Genomic DNA, 21,376 nt, shown 5'->3' with positions numbered 1-21,376 from the left:
CTCTCATGTCCGTGGGCCATTATGTGCGTGTAGGATATAAATGGGGGGCCCTGAGCAATCTTTTGAAATCAGCCACGCTTTAAGCATAAGTCTGCAGCTCTGGGATATTCAGTGTTCCCCAGCCAGGCAGGCTGCAGCATCATGCTTCATGTGTTCAGTGTTAACGCTTCTTGTTTTCATATCAGGTTCCGTTTCAGCATAAAAGTGAGATCCACGAGACTCTTCTAAGATGTCTTACAGAAAGGAGCTAGAAAAATACCGAGACCTAGATGAAGATCAGATCCTTGGAGCTCTGACAGAGGAGGAGCTCAGGAAGTTAGAGAATGAACTGGAAGAGCTGGATCCTGATGTAAGTAATTTTTAATTGAGACTCTAGGTAGTGAATTTTAGTAGTTGTGGGGGAGTGGGCTGCATTAGTAATCTGTATTTCAGTGGGATCCTTTGCAGAGCCTATACTTGGTGCAAGAGTGGAAGAGACTGGCTGCGAATGTGCAGAAGAATTTTTTGCCATTGGAAGCACAGTCTACATGTGTGTTTTTGTTTCTGTTTTCCTGCCCTTTCCCGATGTGATGAGCAACTGTGACTTGCAGCACCAGTATGACCCAGTGCTGGTGCAGGGCAATAATCCTGTGGAAAATGGACCTGTTTCGGGCTAGGCCACCTTGGAGGGCATGTTTTGCGGGTTGCTTGGTTTGAGGGTTTTCTGGGGTTTTTTCTGGTGTTTTGGGTTTGGGGTTTTTTGTAAAAAAACTTCAAATGGTCTGTATTTTCCTCCAGAAGAAACCCAAATCCCACAGTTTTGCAGAGTGGGACAGTTTATTTTTAGCAGCCTCCTAACATCAGCAAGAGCTGCACATACGCAAACGTGGGGAGTGCTGGTGCCAAGCTGGTGAAAGGTTTTTGGAGCCAGCACTGTCCTATTGCAGGGGATGTGCAGAGCCAACTGGCAGGCCTCTGGCTTACGGCAGTGTTACTCGAGGAGCTTGGGCACTGCCAAGTGAGAAATTGTTCCTGCAACATGCAGTTAGTGTTTCTGGAGTAAATGATGGGTGGTGTAGATTGCATCATCAGTATTTTTAATTGCAACGCAGGAAAATATTTGAGAGCTGGCAAGCTAGCTCCTGGGATTAAGCGTATGGGCTGATGGGCTGGTTACAGCTACCTCAGAAGACACAGAGTCAGGCAGCATTCTGTGAAAGATGCAGAAAGGTAAAATAATTATGGACATCTGTCAGTGCAGGTCATGTCTGCTTGAAGATTGCATGGTTGCCTCTCACGGCATGAAGCCTGAGGAAGCAAGCTGTCTCCTATGCTTCCCTGCTTGTGCAATTCACACACTTCTCTTCTGTTGCCCTCCAAGGTTGCCTGGGTCTAACTGCTTCCTATCAGTAATTTTCCTTCCTAGGCTTTTCACTGATACAGATATAAATTATAATGAGCTACTTTCATCAGGCAGGCATGGAAAAATTAATTCGTTGTTCAGCATCACCTTGGATGTCTTAAAAAGTAAACATTGACTTCTATCCAGTAAAGCTTTAAAGAACATGCTTAGTGTCAAATCTGGGAATAGTCTTACTTACTGCATTAAGGCTGTTCTATATTTAAATATAAGCAGGTGTTTACGTGCCATATGTGTCAGGCATGAACCAACTTCCCATGGTGGCTTATGTGACTAAATAACAAGGAGGCAGCTTGAAAAAGGGCTGAGGTTCACAGGGGTTTTGCTCTGCAACCAAGTGACCTCTGTGAGACCCTCTCTGTTGTTTTGTGATGGATCATGAAAGGCAGAAAAGACCACCACAACTCTCTGGTCAGCTCTGTGAAAGGTCATGAGATTTAACTGAACTGATTCTTGTTGGGACACACGGGCATTGTAGGCACTTGGACAGACTCATGTAGTGGGGAGAAGATGGCTGAGAGCCTCCAGAAAGGGAGGGCTGGAGCTGATGTTGCAGAGAAACATCCACTTGGCAGCATTTGAAACTGCAGGGAGGAAGGAGCATCACATGTCTTGGATGATGTGGGAATCAGTGGGGCTGGGTGAAGATAACCTTTGAGACAAGGAGAAGCAAATTGTCCAGCAGTGTGGAAGAAGGATGGTGCAATGAGGGAAGTGTAGAGGGGAGAGTGATGGATGGGGACTGTGGCCTGCAGAGATAACCTGTGTTTCTCACCTCCATGTCTAGAATGCACTGTTGCCGGCCGGGCTCAGGCAGCGGGATCAGACGCAAAAGCCACCAACTGGCCCATTCAAGAGGGAGGAACTCATGGCCCACCTAGAAAAGCAGGCAAAGGATGTTAAAGACAGAGAAGATTTGGTTCCTTTCACGGGCGAAAAGAGAGGTATGGTCATCCTTTGCACACCATGCTGGGTGTGTCATGATGAAGGCACAGTGAGTGCACAGCAGAAGGGTTGTGTCTGACCTGTGTTGATAAAACTTCTCTTTGACACTACTGGGGTGGTGAATCTGCTCTCTCAGCAGCCCCAGGCCCAGGTTTGCTGATAAGATGGGATGTGCCCAAGAGGTCCCTGTGCTTGCTGATTTGGGCACCACCTGATCTGTTGTTAAGTGCCGGACAGAAGTTGTACCACTGTGCAGCCTCTACCCATCCCCATGCCATTGCACCTGTATCAGGCTCTGGGAAAGAAATTATCTTCAGTCCTCTCTTGTTTCTCCTCTGCCCTGTTCTTCTGTGAGCTCCTCACGTTATGCTCCATGTTTCACCATTGCCTTTCACACTCCATCCCAACGGTGCATTTCTGTGAGTATGGTGAATATTTCTCACCATAGAGAAACTCCACAGCTCTCCACAGCTATGATGAGTCCCAGCAGTTCCCATCTAGTTTTCATCACCTCTTGACAACGCCAGTCTTATTTCCCAGTCTCCTGCAGGTTGCTGGTTTGTGTCTTCCTGCACTGTACCTTGCAGCAGCTGCTGCACTCCTGCTCTGCATGGCCCATGGCAAGGGTTTTCATCTGCCTCGTTTCTTTCCTCTCCTTCTGGCATCTTTTCCTGTTTTCCTTGTATATGGCCCATTATCCAAGTGACATTCCTGTTCCCGTTAGAACTCTGAATATCATCTGACATGGGATATGGCCTGGTCAGTCCCTTCCTCTACGTTCCAGGAGCTTCTCAGCAGCTTTTTTCAGCTGTTGTGTCTTCCTCTGTCCATGATCCCCCTGCAGTAGATCTGGTTGTGCACTGTTCATGCTAATGGTTGCCCCATATGAAAAAAGAAGTGCATGAAAATGTGGGCATATGAGCATGTTTCTGAACAAAGGTCTTTTTGAAAGGTGTCTCCTTACTGACTCACATGGCTCTCTTTTAAAAAGAGTTTGTGTTAAATCTGCTTATTTAATAAAAGACGAGGTGGTATTTTCAGATTTTAAAAAAAAAGTAGTGCTTGAGAGAAGTAAATGAGTAAATTGAGTGCTACCATGGAGACTGGCTTGGTACCTTTCACATGTGCTCCATTGCTTACCCACCTGTCTAGCCTAGAAGGTAGAAGCAGTGTTCTGCAGGGGACAGAGGTATTTCAGGCATTCTGAGTCTGCAGCATCCTACTTCAGTCTGTTGTGATCTCAAATGTATTAAACATATTTTCATTTGTAACACGCTGTAGAGAGAAGACACTACTTACAGTGACTGTGAGCCAGAGATGGTTAATTACATATTCACAGCTGTGATGAAGCTGTAAATAAATCACCACGTTTGCAGTTTGGAGGGTGATTTACTAGTTTGCCATGGGAGATGCTCTCCCTGGCCATGCTGCTGGGCCACAGAGTGGGAGTTGGGGTGTGCAGACATACTGTGTTATGACATAAAATGTCATGCATTGTCATCATCATGCATGCACCATTTAATTCAAAGTTCCATCTTGTAACAAAGCATGACTGAGATACAAAACTTTCTAAAACTAAGAAATTAACTTAAAGTAGGTAATTAAAATTAAACTAGTTTAAACCCCAGAAATTTTGATGGCGCTGAGGTGTCAGAAGGAGATATTGCATGACAGCAGAATTAAGTTTGCCCTGTTTCTCTTGTTCCCTGCTGGTGTTGCACACACCAGGTGGTACATACAGTTTGCCCAGCCATGCATCTGGTGGGACAGGGGTTCCAGATCTCTGCACCAAGCCAGGGCAGACATTTTGCTGCCGAGTACCCAGAAGATGCCTGGCTGTGCAGGCACATGACACTCTGCCTATTTTTGCTAGAGCAGCTGTGTCCCAGGAGGCAGATTCCTGCCCTCTCTGTCAGAGTGGCAGTGAACAGGCAGGAGATGGGAACAAAAGGTTGTTTATGGCAGCCTCCGTTTTGTCCCAGGGGAGCCTGAGGTGCAGTTGCTTCTTCCTTGAGGCTAAATTTAGCCCCTTTCTGCATATCCCTGAGCAGTAGGATTATTTCTCCCCTTTGGTGCTGCTGACTCTGGTTTCAGAGAGGTGACAAAAATAGTCCTGGCTGGCATGCTAGGCCAGGCCTTTTGCACTCACTATCTCTGCAGTGATCCGGGACTTTTAGGGGAGGGGACTGCTCCAAAATGTTCCCAGATCCCTCCTACCCCTGTCCCAGCAATGCTGAATTCACCCAGCAGACTGCTCCCTGCCGTGGTGTATTAAAACATCACAGGCCTCTCTCTTTTCTTCTGGGCAGTGGATGCTGTGTTGTGAAATCTTAGATCTGACCTGTTCTGCCTCTGAGAAGAATCTGCTGCCCACTGGTAGCCTGAGCAGTGAGGAGCTGCAAGCAGCTGGGGAGGCCCATCGATCCTGTCCACTGCCCCATGCCTCCTGGGATGCAGCCAGCTCCAGCAGAGAAAGGGTCATGGCTTGCCCAGTGATCACCATGGGCAATGGGATGGGTGCCTGGCAGGGAGCTGACTGCATTCAAAGCTTCAGCTTCTAAGGGGGGTGTGGGCACCCCCCTTAGGAAAAGGCCATGAGCAAACAGCTAAGATGACAAGTTTGCATTACCAGCTGGACCTGTAGATTTGTGCCTTTGAATTGTAGGGAATAGGTCTGTTCTTTGGCCTTTTGCTGTCCAGAGAGATAAAGCACAGGGGTCTCCATGTGGCATGCCTTTTGCAGCAGGGTTGAGCTAGACCAGCTGCCCTAGGCCTGCTCCTCCTTTCATCCCATGCCTTCACTGAACTGCTGTCTCTGCCTGCTGCCAGAGCCCTCCACCACCTCCTTTCCACCCTCTTTTGACTAATGTGCCATCTGCCCTGCCAACATGCACTTGGAGTTAGCAGCAAGAGGTATCTCGGTGGCAGGACTGATCCTGCACAGTGCTCGGTCCAGTCTACTGGCCTCTCTTGAGTGCTGTTAAACCTTCACCCCTTTTGTGCAGCCTTCAAAGAAGTGAAGACCTGCAGGGTCAGGCTGTGCATGGCGTTGTGAGTGCTGTGCTGTGAACAGCCATGATCCCGTAGCGATGTGCTGTTGGGTTTCCGTAGATGCCGCACTGATGGAAGGGCTCAGCTCTGCAGCCGTCAGGCAGGTGCCTCTCTGTTCACATTGCAGCCGGACTCAGACCAAGCTGATGGAAATGCATTCAGTGTCTCCTCATTTTTGTCTTGTGCTCCCTCCGTCCTTTCTACTTTTCAAACCTCACAACATGGAAATGCGTCTGCATGGGTAGCTGTGAACTGAGTGCTGTAGCTATACTGAGAGTGACCTCACTTTGCATTTATAGGAAAAGCTTGGATTCCCAAGCAGAAGCCGATGGATCCCGTTTTGGAAAGTGTGACTCTGGAGCCGGAACTGGAGGAAGCCCTTGCTAATGCCTCTGATGCAGAGCTCTGTGACATTGCTGGTAAAATAATTTCACAGTAATTGGGGGTTCAAGTTGTTCAACTATTAGGGGTTATTCTGTTCCTTTGTGGGTAACGAGCTATTGCGCTTTTTTTCTGTTTATCTAAATGCTGTCAGTTCTGACAGAATTTATTTATTTGTTTAAAAAAGTTATTCAGCCTATGTGATTTAATCAGGAGTGTGGACCAAAGCTGAGGAGGGAGAAGAAAGCTTTATCAAGGGAGCAGTGTGTGGTTTGATCTCCTCCTTTGTTTCTGCCACTGACTGTTGCTAATTCCAGCCTGTACTGTACATTCAAGACCACAGCTTTCTTCAAACCAAATCTTAAGAAATAGTCACGCAGACCCAGGGAGAATGTGGATTTCTTGTGCAACCTATTAAAGTATCTGTCAGGTTATAGAAGTCTTTCAGTGGACGTTCTGGCCTGATGGTTGTTAAGGAGCTTTTTCAACACATTTTAAGTGGTGGATTTCTTGTGATTTGTGTGGTCAGCCAGTCAGATGACAATATTGGTATCTTGCTGAAGCCCATGGTGTGGACTTAGCTCTGTGCTTGGGATAGGACATGCCTTGGCCAAAGGAGTACATGGATGCCCCATGCTGCTTTAGCGAGGTCACATGTGGTCTGCTGGTCCAGCAGTCAATGAATATTTCAGTGATATTGGCTTCTTCTTCCAGTTTTGTCTCCTTCAGGTTTCCATACTCCCTAGCAGTATCCTCCTTGCTAGAAGTCTGTAAGAAAGTCTGTAGAATAACTACACTGACTAGACATCTTCTACATAATAATACTGCACTTTGGCTTAGAAATGTGTTTCTGCTTTAGGGCTCCCAAACATTAGCACCATGGCCAAGCATTGCATCTGTGGGTTTTGCTTTTTTACTATTAATCCTAGAGTCCTATAAAGCCCTATCCTATAAAATCTGCCTTTCTAAGCTCTAGATCTGTGCAGCAATTGTTGTCACAGGGAAATCCTGTTCAGGGCAGCTTGTTCTACAGTTGCTGGGAGAATACACTTAAGTGGCAGCAGGAGTACTGATGTGACACAAGCTGTGCTGAAAGCTCAATACTGACAGTGACAGCCTTGCTCCTGCCTGCTTAGCAGGGCTCATTTAGCAGGAGCTCGTTCTGCTCCTGCCTGTTTAGCAGGGATCATTGTGAGCTGTGGTGTGTTGGATCCCTCCCTTGGCCAAAGGAGGGTGACTCTCAGTATCCCTGGAAGGGCTCCTCATCTTTGGTCAGGTGAGGGAGACAGAAATGGGGTGCCTTCATTCTGCTTGAGTTCCTTTGGAGAATATACCGTAAGCACCAGACTTAGAAACAGTGGGTCCCTCTTGGCTCACAAACTTGAGCCACCAAAACCTGTGGTCATGACAGCAGATCCTTGCCTCTCTCTGCAGTCCAGACACTGACACTTCTAGCTGCTGGAGAGACTTAATTGTCAAAATAAGCTGTGATTTGGGGAGTATCTGTGTTCCCAAAATGCTGAGCCTACAAATTACTTTCCCAAGCCGTGTGGCACCTCTGAAAATTCCATCTGCAAGAAAATGACAGAGAAGAGGGCCAGCTAAAATACAAACAAGCAAACTCGAAGTGCCCAGCCTCACTCAGACTTTCAGATGGAGACTGCTTGACTCTGTGAGATCCAGTTGGGAATGTGTTGGGGACCTTGGGGAAGTTCACTGACACTGTTTGCTGCTGGCTGTGCAGCCTGTGCAACCCAGACACAGAGTCACAATGAGCTGTCACCATAACAGATCTCATTCATGTGCTGGGCTTCAAGGATACCTTTCTCCTGCAAATTCCAGCCCTTCTTGGCCAAAACAACAGAACATGGTGACAGACTGGTGCCAACAAGCCTAAGAAGTGCCTTTGTGGTGGCATGCTTGGATTTTAAGGAGAAGTTTATTATTTTCGCAGCTGTGTATATCCAGAGGTCAGGACTTGTTCAAATGTGTCTGTTTTAACAAGTATTTGTGTGTCTGCGTTTTTCTTTAGAAGGTCATTTAGATACTAAAAAAAAAAGTTGTTGATTAAAAAGTCAGTATATTTTCAAACGTCATCTTCCTGTTTGTAGCAGGGTTACTTTTAGAAACAAACTCTTTGCCCAAAAGTTCTTAAGGCACTGACTTCTTATTGGTCATTTGCAGCTGCCAGAAATGTCACGAGAGCCCCCAGACATGGTTCCATTTGCATTTGCTTATTGGCTTTGCAGTCTTGAGTCTGAGAGATGCAAATGGGCTGACTTAGGCTTTTGGGCTCTTAAGCATTTGAACTGTGTTCATACCACCACTCTCTACGTTTTGACCGAGCCAGCAGAGATTTAGCTTCTCACAGTGTCACCTTCCAAACGCACCAAGTTCACCACCCCAGCTTGCTCTGAGTGAAAACACGGCGTGCGTTGCCATGCTTCAGGTGACAGTCACCTCCTGTGTTGCTGCCTTGGGGTCGGTTTGGCTCCATGTGCAGCACAGGTAATCTCCAAAACTGGGCTATGGAACTGCGTGGCACATGCCCAGTGAGCAGGGGTGACAAGGATGTGCAGACTCCTGCTGGACTGGGCCCCTTATACTAAAGCCTACCCATGGCATTTTTTTGAGTTTTTTACTGTCTTCTCATTATTTTTGTGTGGTTCTGAGTGAGGTAGGCTACTGGGAAGCCTTTAATGTTTGTTTGTTGTCCACAAGATGATGTTCCTCTTTTCCTGTGGATCAGGCTGCATTGGAATAAGCAAGGGAGCACATTTGAGCACTGTTGTGCGTTTATGCCAGCTGGGGGGCTTTGTCCTTCCTTTGTATGTTTGTCTGTGCTTACACAGGGAAAGTTAGCGTGCTGTGAACTCCCATCCCAGGCAGCATCTGTGTCTTTTCCTGGAACTGGAGCCTACAATAAGTCATGTTCTCCTTTTCTTTCTCTGTAGCCATCCTTGGCATGCACACCTTGATGAGTAACCAGCAGTACTATGAGGCACTGGGGAGCAGCACCATTGTGAACAAAGAAGGGCTCAACAGTAAGTGATTTATTCTAGCAGGCTGCCGTATTTGGCATTGAAGCTGCTAGCAGAGGCAAAGTGGTAATTATTTTTAGGCTGAAGGTTAGAGTCGTGCGTGTCAGAGCAGCCTGTGATTGCTGGGGCTATCTCTGGTGCATCCTTGCCCTGCGCCAGCCAGTGCAGTCTCAGCCACTTCGCTGGTGCCATCGGGAGCCAGCACAGCCCAGGCAACAGCCCCATGCAGGCAGTGTGCCTTCTGTCACCCAGATTTGGACGCTGACAGCACATAGCAGTAGGCACTGGCTGTCCTGTGCTGGGTGGCCCCAGTGGAGGGGCCTCTCATCTCGTGGCTGTTTGTCAGGTCATGCCTCCATCTCTCCACTTCTGGAAGAGGATGAACACACTCAAAGAAAAGATAGTGCTACTCAGGGTGCTTTCTTTTCACATCTTGCTTTTACCTTGCAGGTGTGATTAAGCCCACACAGTACAAACCAGTTCCTGATGAAGAGCCAAACTCAACAGACGTGGAGGAAACTCTGAAACGAATACAAAACAATGATCCTGACCTTGAGGAAGTCAACCTTAACAATATTATGGTATTTTTTCCTTTCTACCCTCTTCTCTTAGAAACAAGACTAAGAGTCTGATACACAGAAGGCAGACACTGAGTCTGTTTTGCTGCACAGAGCACTATCATAACACTGAATGTAGCCAGACAAGAAACACCAGTACTTCCCATCTCCACTGTGGGCAGCAGAATGGATTGTTACCTGCTGTGGAGCAAAGGCTTGAGGCTGGTAGCACAAGGACTCGTCTAAGTGCCTGGAAAAATGGACCTGTGTCAAGGGAGTCTGGGGAGACCCAAAACTGGCTGGCTGGCTAAAGCCATTTTAGGTTGCTTTAATGATTTAGACAGGCATTTTTCGTGGAGGGGATGTTGATGTATATTATAAGATGGTGGGGGGAAAAAAGGCTTCATAATCCAGATGCTTGCTATGAAAATATGAAGAAGTCACCCTTCTTGCAGGTGGCTCTGTCCATCTCCCACCCATCCCTTCTGTGGAGCTCTTTTACTTCTTGTAGAAAGCAAATCAGGACATAGCACCACTTCTTGTGTTGCCTTTAGGACGCATACAGGCAGTGAAAAATAGAGGTTCTGTTTTCATGGTGTCTGTTGAATGATGACATAGCTAAACAGCAAGAACATGGTTAACTCCACGTGCACATGAAAGACATTTTTGCTATGCTACCCGCGCCTTTCTAAAACAAAAATATTTTTATTTTCATGTATTTGATCCAGGCTAGTAACCCCATCCCTTGAGGACACAAGGCTGAGGATCTGGCAGGCAGGCAGACACTATTTTTGTGTGTTGAACTCATGACTTTGGGATGGAGTTTGGAGAACTGGGGAGTGACAGTGGAGGTTCTAAGCTGCTGGGTGTTATGTTATGGCTCTGTGGATGACGTTGAGTATAGATGATTCCACATGGTGGGATCCAAATGGCGTGGCAAGAAGTCCAAGGTGAGGATGCCACTTAAAATTTTGGGTGAAAATTTGCACATCTGAAAAGGGTATCTAAAGTTCTTTGTAAGTGAAATATACTAATTTTGAAGGAACTCAGAAAAAGCAGCATTGATTTTTTTTCTGGGCTGAGACATAGCATGGCAAATGTTAGCCTGTAAGATGTTGTATAAAGCAGTTAGAGGTGTCTGTGATTTGTGTTACAAGGGATCATTTCAGGCCTTTCTGGATCAGTTCCCGTAGATGGAAATTTTCTGAACGTGACATGAATGTTTCTCACTCTGTTGTTCATATCCGAGAGTGCAGGAGCAGTGCTTTGTAGGCTCACGGATCCTGGTTACAAACATCCCCACAAGGCCTGTGTTCCTAGGTAGCTGAGTTTCTGGGCAATTAAAGAGCAGAGATGTGGCTTCAAATCAAGGCAGTAAGCTTTCAGCAGCATACAAAATAGGATGAAGACATTGCCATGCTCCTTAGAACATGCTAGTTCTAGCAAGTGAACTTGTTAAAACATTTATCAACCCATTCCTGAATTACTTCAGTGCATTTGGTGATTTGACCTTGATGAGAGTTAAAAGTATCTTTTAAATGTATTGCATATTCATTGCACACAGATGATGGCCTAACACACGCTTTCTGCGTTTCTTGTCACAGAATATTCCGATACCAACTTTAAAAGCTTTTGCAGAAGCACTGAAAAACAACACGTACGTGAAGAAGTTCAGCATAGTTGGGACACGGAGCAATGATCCTGTTGCTTTTGTAAGTACTGTGAGCTCATCGTTCCAGTGTTGTGACAGGAGCTGTTCTTGGGCAAGGTATTTCCGGCATTACTGACTGACTGCTTCAGCACCTTGTGTTGGGTTTGGCACATTTCACACCTCTAGCTGTTTGGTGCAGGTGCTTCAGTTTCAGGAGCACTAGTGGAAGCCAGCAACAGACAGGCTTTTGTTCCTTCACTTCGTTTTTCATCTGTGGAGATTTCAGGGTGCAGTCCTTTAATCCATGCAGTCTCATATTTGTCCTCTTGGATCTCTTGGAAAAGGAGCGTGAGACAAGAACCGATGACCTAGTGGCATGTTCTAAAAAACAGTTTGTCTCTCTCTGTGGAGATTTGTTTCTGTTGGTACAAAGGTGTGCCCACCTGCTGCTCCCCCCACACATGTCTGTTCCAGCTCTCTCTCCTGTATGTGCAGACATGTGCAGAAGCAGGGTCTCCTCATTGGTGGCCTCTGTAGGTGATAATGGGAATTTCTGGCTGCTGTGAGTGATCTTAAATATCAGTGGGGATGCAGAGAGGAGCCAGCTGTTCTGCCTGGTCTTTGTGCTGCCTTCCAGGCTGCATCTTCGCATCCTTCTCCAGCACCATTGCAGTCAGTTTTTGCTCTTAGTCACCCAGCTTACCCCTGCCTACCTCCTCAAACACACACATGTGTGCACACCACTTTCCTGATAGAAAATAAACTTTCTGGAGGGCACGTACTGCTCTTAAATTATTTCACGCACTCTGGACTGGGTAAAAACCCTGTGCAGGCAGGACAAGTGCCGTCTGAAAGCTTGAGGGGTGCTGTGCTGGGCTAGGAGAGCTGTGGGGCTAAGTGCTGTGGGTGCAGGTCAGCTCTGCCATGTGTGCATCACCTTCTGGTCCTTCTGTTTCATGGTGTAAATGGATCCTCCCTTGCAGTTTGTATGAAGTGACATGATCTGATCAGGTCTGGGACATTATGAGCATTCCAGCCACTTCTGATCTCACCCACTAAGGGAAGCAAAAATGATTAATACGATTGTGATGCTGCTTGGGGGAGGACACCTTGGATGTGGAGCATCCTTTGTTGTTCAAGACAGATGTTCCTCTCTCCGCGTGTTGTAATGGGAAGCATCTCAACCCTGTGCAGTGCAGGCAGGGACTCATCAGAATGGAGGCAGGGCCAGTGCAGGCCAGCATCCTTGTCATGACCGTGCTGGCTTTAGAAGAGGGATAGATGAAGCTGTCACAGGGCAGCTGCAGGTGTGGACTGTCACCTTTTGGGGTCGCCCCAAGTGTTTGTCCATGCGAGGTTTTGCTGTGGCCTCAAGAATTCCCCTGCAACAGCAGGGAACCCCTTCACAAACAGCACTTCCATCTGGTGGCAGTGAAAACTGCTTAGCAGATGTTTCATGTGGGATCCTCCTGGAGTCCTCTGGAGGTTAGGGGAGCTGAAGCCCTGCTGCCCTGCAGTGCTCTGCCCCTGCCTGACTGCCAGCTCTTTCTGCCCACCTCTGTCCACAGGCCCTGGCAGAAATGCTGAAGGTCAATAACACACTGAAGAGCCTGAATGTGGAGTCAAACTTCATTTCCGGGTCAGGGATCCTGGCTATTGTTGAAGCACTCGAGGGTAACACGTCACTTGTGGAGCTGCGCATTGACAACCAGGTAAAGCGTGTGTGGGTGACAGCTCTGGTCAGGTGAACGAGGCCTGCGTGTGGGGAGCTGAGTGTGCCATGGTACAGAGGCTGGGGCAAGTGTAGCTCCCCGAGAAACCCAGAGCTTGAAGTGGCTGAGCTATGGGGAGCTCAGAGACAGCTGATTGGGAGACCAAAATCCTGGTTTCTGCAGATGTCCATTAGCTGCTAATCTGTCCAAGAAATAAAAGACTTTGGACAAAGGGAGTTGTGGGAATGTCTGCAGGAGGAGTTGGAGCTGCTGGGTTGTAGCATGTGTACAGGAAAAGGCCAGCAGTTTGTTTTACCAGCTCCAAGTCAGAAATGTCAAATGAACCACAGGTCCAGAGAAAGATCTGCAATCTCTAAGTGCTTGCTCTGAATCACCCTCTAGCCTGAACAGCTTGCTTTTCTGTTTTCAAAAGAGTCAACCCTTGGGCAACAAAGTAGAAATGGAAATCGCGAATATATTGGAAAAGAACACCTCCCTTCTGAAGTTTGGGTACCATTTCACTCAGCAAGGTCCCCGGCTTCGCGCCTCCAATGCCATGATGAATAACAACGACCTGGGTGAGTGAAGCTGGCTGCAAGCCGGGAAGCATGGGAATGTCCTTTGGGCAATTGCTGGTGGGATTAGGGCAGAACTGCTCACGTTGAAGATGTGCATGAATTAGAATGTGGGTCTTGAAGGGCCTGATGATGCTTTGCCCCTCAAGGAGGAAGGCAGCCTTCACCAACCGGTTCCTTAATGCAGCTGCTGCCAGCCAGGCAGTGTTTTTTGCAGTAACAGTGGGAATTGTTGGGAAAGAGCAAGAGCTGCTAATGTGGTTCAGTACAGCTTGTGATACAGCATGTGGCACATGGGTTATGAGGTGCTAGCATTTGTGGTTCCTGCCAACTGCATGTCTTCCTCCAGCTTCATTCCCACTTTAACAAGGAGATGAAAAGTAGTAGAGTTGAACTTTGACAGCAGTAAGATTTGGTCCATCCCCTTCAGCAAAACAAACTGGAACTGTTTGTAGGGATATGTGGGAAGCCATGTGGCTTATGAGTTATCTGTATACCCTCAATGAAGTGATCAGAAATGTTTGTGAAGCAAAATGCAGGCAAGTCTGCAAACTGCCATTTCAGCCAAAGCACGTGGCAGAGGCTTTCCATTGCTTGGCTACAAGCTGCTGTAGAGCACAGGAAACGAGGCCAGCAGAGCAGTGCTGAATGCAGCTAACACACCCACCACGCTGTACTCGGCAGATGATAAATCCGTTGTGTTTTAAATACAAATGAAAAAAATCAATCTTGCTTTAGCCAGCACTGTCCTCCTAGGAAGCACAGCCAAGCACAGGGGTATGAGCCAGTTCTTCACAGATGACACAAAACACTCAGGACTCAGTGAGTTCACTGGGTATCTGTTCTGCCTGTGGTTGCATTCCTGGTCACTCGAGCACTGCACTGGGAAAGACTTTCTGTCCTTTCGAACAGAGCATAATTTTTAATGACTCTGCAGCACCTGGCATTCAAAATAATCAGCTCAAAGATTTAAAATCTAGTATTTTGACTGTTCCTGCTGTTAAGGGGATGAATTCACAACTTGCCTTCCATGTAAGAGTTGTGTATTTTGCCTCTTTGACCACTAAGATCTGCATTTTTTTGTCTGATTTGGTTGTTTGCAGCTCGTATTCATCGGTCTGATGGTCTCTGGCAATAGCATCTCAGCTCTACACCTGGACAATGTATAAGTAAAGAAAACCTTTATTTTCCTCCCTATCAGCAATAGCCCTCTGCTTCTGTGCTCCACTCCAGTGTTCTTGCCTATCAACTGATGCTACCAGAACATGGTTTTGGTGCCATAGCTTCTGATCCCTAAGATACTCTGTGTGAACTGACTGTGAAGGCTTTCATGTTCATCCTCATGAGCTAACCTCTGCATTCTCTTTATACATTTTTGTTCTGGTTTTTTTCGCACACCTTTCTTGAAAAGTCATGAGTGTAGGTGTCAAACAGATGTAAATCAAGTTTTTAAGACTAGATACGGGAGTGCTTTGACCATGTTAACCATGATCAGAGGACTGGAGCCCAGTGGCTTACGGTAAGGTTTTAAAAAAATTTTTTTTTGAAAAGGCAAATTTTTAATTTGAAAAACGAGCCAAGGAAAAACTGTGACATCTGTTTCCTGCTGTCTCTACATCAGTCAGATAATGCACTGGCCAAAATCCAGTTACAAACTGTGAAATACAATTAACTACAGAATAAGGGAGGTAGGGCTGAAAGTAGCTTCTGGCCTTAAAAAGTTATAGGGAGACAAACCTCATCTTCCTTGATTTTACTGTGAAAGGCTGTGCCTGCTGCTTAAAGCAGGAATTCAGCAGCTGATGCTATCCTGTTTCTTTCCTGGCAGAAAGTACATCTCTCAGCTCCTTCTACAGCTATTAAGGCAAGCCTCCATCCACATTCTCCCATTGCCATGACTGACTCCTCTTTCTCTTCTTTTTCAGTGAGGAAGAGAAGACTTGCAGAGGTGAATGGGCCTATTTTTCCCAAGTGCAGAACTGGAGTGTAGTTCCTGGCTATGGAGGTCGTTTCCGGTGATCTGTGCTGCACTGTGGAAATCTAAAGGCAATAAGTGCCTTGACAGAGTATTTGTGGTGCCTCTGTTCTGTTTTATGCACTAACAGTTGAAGTTAAATAGTGGCTGTAGTTTTTATGAAGATTTTATCCAGTAGGACTGTTGATGTTTTCTGTAGAGTTGGAAACTATTCAAGCCAACGTGTCAATTTTATGCAACCTCAGTTTAGAGTACAATCCAGTGTTAAAAGGGGATTAATTTTTCTATAAACTTGCTGCACGGTGTTTCATGAAGTTAGGATGTGGTATGCATGAGTGAAAGATACAATTGTTGCACACAAATTATAGAAGTATTAAAAAAATACTTTATTTTTTTTTTTTTTCAAAGTTGATCTCAAGTAACTACAGAGGAGTAACTAGTTTAACTAGCACTTCTAACATCTGGAAACATGGCTAATTTCAAGAATTGTGAATTACAATTTTTTACCAACATTTGCTGAATCATTTAATTGGAGATGCAGTTTCAAATGCATCCTAATGTTTCTTAGAAAAACCTGATCTCCACCCCCTGATTAAATGGAACTTAAGGCCACCAGATATTAAACAGTCTCAAAAATCAAGTGGTTTAGATGGGTCAATATCCTTCAATCCCAGGCAAATCCTAACCCCCAGAGATGGCCAAACTAATCGGCAAATTCTCTTCTATTCCCCACTCCTTTCAGTTTCCTAATGTTAAAAGCATTTGTCCAGATATTCACTGGAGACAGGTCAAATTCTCTCCCTTTGCTGTTTTGTCTAGACGCCCATGTCCATTAATTAAATTTTGTTTTGCTAGGAATTATTTCTTTTACTGCTGTTCCTTATGTCCACATAAATGCAAGAATAAATGTTGTGCTCTAGAAAAGCTGTGAAGCAAAATACCCTGAATCTGAACTTACACTAGATATGATCTCACAGCTTTTTGTCAGTCTCCAGTCATCATCTAGCCTGGGAGGAATTCTCCACAGGCTTGTGTATCTCCTAGAGCTGCAGTCTGCAGGACTGGACCCAGCAGATCCAAAACTCCCACAATTAATGTGGGTGGGATCCTGCTCAGTAGGAAGTCTCCGTGGAAGACGCATTGCTGTACTGAAACCTTAATCTTGGGTGGATGACACATCCTATAAAATATTCTCTCTCTTGCTAGAAATCTGCCTTTAAATGTCTGTTAAGGAGTGAAGTTTTTCAGCCTTTTGCCAGAATGTATATAAAAGTCCCACAGATTTCTTCAGAGCTTGTGCACAAACACCACTGATGATTTAGCTCTGACCAGCAAAGCAGAGAAACACTATTTAGCAATGTGGGAAACACACTTGTTGCTCTTCGAATCTTAATAAATGTGCCTATGGTGTCATATAAAATGCTTCACTATAGCTTGTTTCCTCCACTGTGCAAGTTCTGTATCAGAAAATGAATGTGAAAGAAAAATACTTGAAAATATATTAAAATGAAAAAAACTGGCAGACTTAAGAAAGTACTTTCTTCTGTGTGCACTGTGAAGACTTTGCAATGACCAACTCAATCATCAAATCAGAGCCACACAGTTTCAGCTGAGCCATCCACTCAGATTTCCATGACACAGGCTCAGCTCTTCCCTTGGTTTCAGAATGTAAATGAATCTTATCCTGGAAAATCCTGGTGGTACTAAGAAACACAGACATGCAAGGAGATGCAGCTGCAGACCAGGAACACGACCATGGGATACTACTACAGCCCTTAAAAAAAAAAAAGGAGACGAGAAGAACTTTCTCCTATGTTTTACTGTAGCAGCATCCAAATTAACAATGCAGCCCAAAGGTATCTTAAGCTGTCAGGATCATTCCGGGTTCCTTGGCTTAACTCACAGAGCTGTTTTGCTGCAGGATGCATCTGACAGCTGAGGGTGGTGCAGCAGAGACAGGTGGTGCTGAGGCATCAGGCCATGTGGTGAAAGGCTTTAAGCTGTGCAGCAATGGAGCTACAAAATGGTGATACTTAGGAGCAAATGTATCCCTGTTTGGCCCAGCAGCTCTCCAGGAAAAGGGAGGAAAAGCCATCTGACTTTCCCTCCTGTGACTGCAGCATCTGGAAGTCACAGCCCATCCTGAAAATTCTTCCCTTTCCTGGAGCTCATGTGCCTTCTCTCAGGCATTACCACTGAGATGCCTGGATGCCAACACACAGCTTTTCACTTGCCCTTATTTGTATAAATCTGACAAAACTAACCCAGAAAACAGGCTAGAGAGCCCTCATGGGCTAGCTTGCAAGAAGCAGGCTAAGAATGTCTCTTAGACCCCTCTCTGCAGTAGAGGTAACATGGCTTTATGGGACTCCATCTGTACATCTCAAATCCTTCTCCTCCCATGCCTTAGTGCAGCAAGGACCAGAAGAGAGCTCATGGCTCCCCTCTGCCTTTGAGGTAGAATCTCCAGCTGCTGAGGAGCTCTCAGGAGAATTGTACCTTGTAGCCAGGTCTACCATGTAGCAGACTAGCTAGGTTTCAGTGTTTATCTCTGCAGAATTAAGCACCTCCAACATAACACGTGAAGTGTATCTGTGCAGTACTTAAAAAATTATAATGGAAGCACTAAAGGTTATTTATCATAGATGTTTCAGAAGTTTACATATAAAATATAGTTGTTGCCATCCTGTACTGATAAGTGATACAGAAACAGCATTACAAATTGGTTACAGTGTTACAGACCTGCTGATAAGACTGAATTACAATATTGTGTTCTTTTTAGCCTAACACAGGAGGATCCCATCAGTGCTCTAGACCAGACCTGCAAGTAGAGCTTGCATGTTTCTTCACAAATACTCCAGTTCTCAAAACCACACAGGTTAGTCAGACTTGTGCTGAAGGTGTCTACTGATGGGACTTCTCCAATTTCTTCTCAAGGACTGGTTGTTCAGAGATTTACTATTAAATACTATCTTAGAAAGATTCCCAAAGGAAATATTCCTAAGCTTCAGGGTTTTGCCTCATTAATGAAATTGTCCTGAGGACAGTTGATTTCATGGTAGCAATACTGGAAGAAAGAAGAAATGTTTGTCATGGGTTTAATGGAACCAATGCCCATGTATTTAAGTTGCTAGTCAAGCCAACAATGAGGCCTTGCTGAATTAATAGCACCATGGGAGAAAGTTACAATCTATATGAAAATAACATATCACTGTTATTAAGCAACTGCAGAAACCTAAAAAACTGTTTTCTTGCTTTTAAAATCATTTGCCAGTAAAAAAACTCCAAACCCAGTGACTTTGATGTCCTAATGACTTACTGTTTAGTTCCCAGAATGACAGTAAAGTTCAAAGACATTTTTCTGTCAAGACACATCTTCCACACTATTAATAAATCCTTTCTGTACATTCTACAGCATCAGGCACACAAAACAGCACGTGGGGCAGTATTTTAAGCTCATCTGCTGTAGGTCCCTTCAAAGACAATTTCTCCACTGACAGGTGCTGGAAATTGCATAAACATCTTGCAGCTTTTAAAAAACTTAACTCATGTTTAAAAAGCACAAATGCTCCCCAGAACTTGAATTATTTAACGTGGATAAAGGATCTTGCAGTCTTCTCATAGCTGTTGCTGACATTTATGCACACATGCATCACTTCCAGTGCCATGATGCTGGTATTGTGACAGTCTCTGTGCTCCCCTCTTTGTGTGCCTGTTTCAACATGCTTCAAGCTGTCAGGTTTTTTTAGTGCAAGCAGAGCTGAGCCCTGCATATTTCATACACTGACAAGTTGAGGGGAAAAAACAGTTCCCAGGGAGACTGAGCACTGGAAAGAAGACTGGGTTTGCTGTTCATCCTACAGGTCACAACTAGTATGGCTGGGCAAACCGTATCTCTGGACCTTTGCTCCAGCTCCTTATGCTGCCTTCAGCCAGTTCTACAGGAGAGTTAAGTCAGTAATTTCAGGTAACTTTGCCTTGCTTCTCACTGGTATAAAGCAGAAGATTCAGATAGATGGTGTGCATGTGGAATATATCTTCAGGATCTAATCTGGGCACATACCTACACCAAATTAATAAATCTGCTGTTTGCACACCTTACTACAAGCTGTTGAAGTAGATGCATGATCCTTGGAGAGGTCAGACAGGTTGATCTCCATGCAGGAAGAAGAAAATTGAATTGTTCTTAAGTTGCTTCAGTTTCTTTTGAATTGTGAGCAGCTCTGTCATGTTGCAGATACTCTGCTCCAAAATCCCCACAGTAAAGGCCACACTACAAGACTGTACCCAGGGAGAGTAATCCTGTAGTGCTGGTGATGGATTGGGCACTCTGGTAATTTACAGGCAAGTAATGGACGGTTTTGAGGGCATACTCTATGTTTAAAGGCAGCATATGAACAGGACTTTCCAAGCCAACATATTTTCATAATTTCCAAACCTAACTGATTAGCAAATAGAGATCTGGTTACGGAAGCCCTTCACATGAGCACATGCCAGATTAGCCAATTAAACAGCTTAATCTTTCCCTGTGTCCAGCATCCTTGGTGAGACATTTTCAATTGGTACCCTTGGTCGTCTCCTTGTACACTCACATTCCTCCTTAAGTGTCTGTCCTGAAGCCCTTGAAGTCACCTTGAGCTCCTTCTCTTGACAAACAGGACAGCAAGCTGTAAGACCTTTGTTGCAACAACTTGGACACGTCAGGACAAGCTGCCGGCAGTGCTGACTGGAACAAAGTTTATACTGGTCCCACAGCACCCCACAGTATCTGCATGCTGGAGGGAGGAGGAAAATAAAAAGTTAATACCCATACTGGTCTGGCTGTTCCCTTGCAGAGGGCTTGCCAAGGCAGCAGGGGGTTGCCAGCTCTCATTTAAGTGGCTATCGTCTTGCAGGTTTTTAATTCCTGTTTAGCTTGATCTTCTAGAAGCTAGTTCATTTTAAAACACCTTTTTTACCTAAGACAGTTTTCTCTCTGGAAAAGAGGAGAGTGCTCACCACTGCTTTCTCTAGTTCTGAACAGACAGATTTAGAGATTCTTGCTGCCAAGAGAAGAAGACATGCAGGTGGCAACTAAGTCAGTACGCAGGAATGTCACCTGCTGGTGAAGGGGATGTTATGGAACTTCCTTCCATCTACAAGCAATGGCTTGTGCAGACAGGGTGCCATTTGCAGTCCTGGTAGAGTCCTTCCAAAACACCACAGGTTTTAACTTCTTTAACTGAAAACTACATCCCAGTTTAGCTGTACCACCAAGAAGGTGGATACCACAGCACTTCCCCTTGAAACTTCCATAGGGATGGCTGTAATGTATCCAGAGTGTGTTCTGTTTCCACAACAAGTTGGGCCCCTTCAAGATGTATAGAGTAATTGCAGAGGAGGAATGGGGGTTATACTTGAAAAGTTACCAACTCAGAGTAAAAACAGCACTGTTTCCGTAGAGCTAGAGCTAAATTCCAGCTACTTCTTGTGCCTGGCAACTGGTAGCAAAATAAGAGATTACTTAATTTCCAGCAACTGAAGAGCAATCGCAGCCAGAAGATCAGGCAATGTTCTTAACAACTTCAACTAGAGGCCACTGAAATTCTACTGGATATAGAATTTCTTAAGCATGAAAATAACAAAGTGCCATAGAGTATAGTGCCACTACTCTCCCAATACCTGGCAGTCTTTGTTGATATTCTATGAGACTACTGAAGCAGAGGACTGCTGGCAGCAGGAGAACTATTTAAAACTTTGGTCACTTGGCAAACCACAGTCTGATCAGCACTGTGGGCAACAAGCAGGTAGCAACAGCTGTAGTGCTGGACATATGCCTCCATTGGTGCAGATGGCTCCTAAGAGAGCTATTCTGCAGGGAATACTTCCTTCTACTGCCCCAGTTTTAGTGAACTCTTGCTAGTGACCCCCTTTCCTCTCATTTCTGTTTTACATGTTAAAGCCATAGAGTTGATAGTCATCATGAGAAGTGACAGCGCTACGAGATCAAACCAAGTATGAGGAAGAACTACACAGACCAGTTTGGCTGTCCCTATCCTGCACACCTCTGGAAATGATTACAATAGCTTCCCAGCCTTCTGCACTTACAT

The 21,376-nt window shown here is 45.4% G+C and overlaps 2 protein-coding genes across 8 annotated transcripts in view; one reads left to right on the top strand and one right to left on the bottom strand.

Annotated features, from left to right (window-relative positions):
• The window catches only part of TMOD1 (tropomodulin 1), a 27,337-nt gene extending 10,526 nt beyond the window's left edge, over positions 1-16,811 (top strand). For 6 of the 7 annotated variants that reach the window (XM_010400095.3, XM_039566930.1, XM_039566931.1 and 3 more), the window contains exons 2-10: positions 186-349; positions 2,187-2,343; positions 5,695-5,814; positions 8,731-8,820; positions 9,268-9,398; positions 10,979-11,086; positions 12,594-12,737; positions 13,171-13,315; positions 15,238-16,809. In XM_010400095.3, coding sequence (XP_010398397.1) covers positions 230-349; positions 2,187-2,343; positions 5,695-5,814; positions 8,731-8,820; positions 9,268-9,398; positions 10,979-11,086; positions 12,594-12,737; positions 13,171-13,315; positions 15,238-15,302 — 1,080 coding nt within the window. In that variant the 5' untranslated portion in view covers positions 186-229 and the 3' untranslated portion in view covers positions 15,303-16,809. Of the gene's footprint in view, positions 1-185; positions 350-2,186; positions 2,344-5,694; positions 5,815-8,730; positions 8,821-9,267; positions 9,399-10,978; positions 11,087-12,593; positions 12,738-13,170; positions 13,316-14,415; positions 14,482-15,237 lie in introns of all 7 variants that reach the window. The other variant, XM_039566932.1, reaches the window with a different exon arrangement.
• TSTD2 (thiosulfate sulfurtransferase like domain containing 2) overlaps positions 15,677-21,376 on the bottom strand; it is a 14,213-nt gene continuing 8,513 nt past the window's right edge. The window contains exon 9 of the mRNA XM_039566929.1: positions 15,677-20,062. Within this exon, the coding sequence (XP_039422863.1) occupies positions 19,803-20,062 (260 nt within the window). The 3' untranslated portion in view covers positions 15,677-19,802. The remainder of the gene's footprint in view (positions 20,063-21,376) is intronic.

Source organism: Corvus cornix, chromosome Z, assembly GCF_000738735.6.
Source record: "Corvus cornix cornix isolate S_Up_H32 chromosome Z, ASM73873v5, whole genome shotgun sequence".
Lineage (NCBI taxonomy): Eukaryota > Metazoa > Chordata > Aves > Passeriformes > Corvidae > Corvus > Corvus cornix.
Note: the sequence above shows the minus strand (reverse complement) of the source record. Positions and strands in the feature narration are given on the sequence as shown.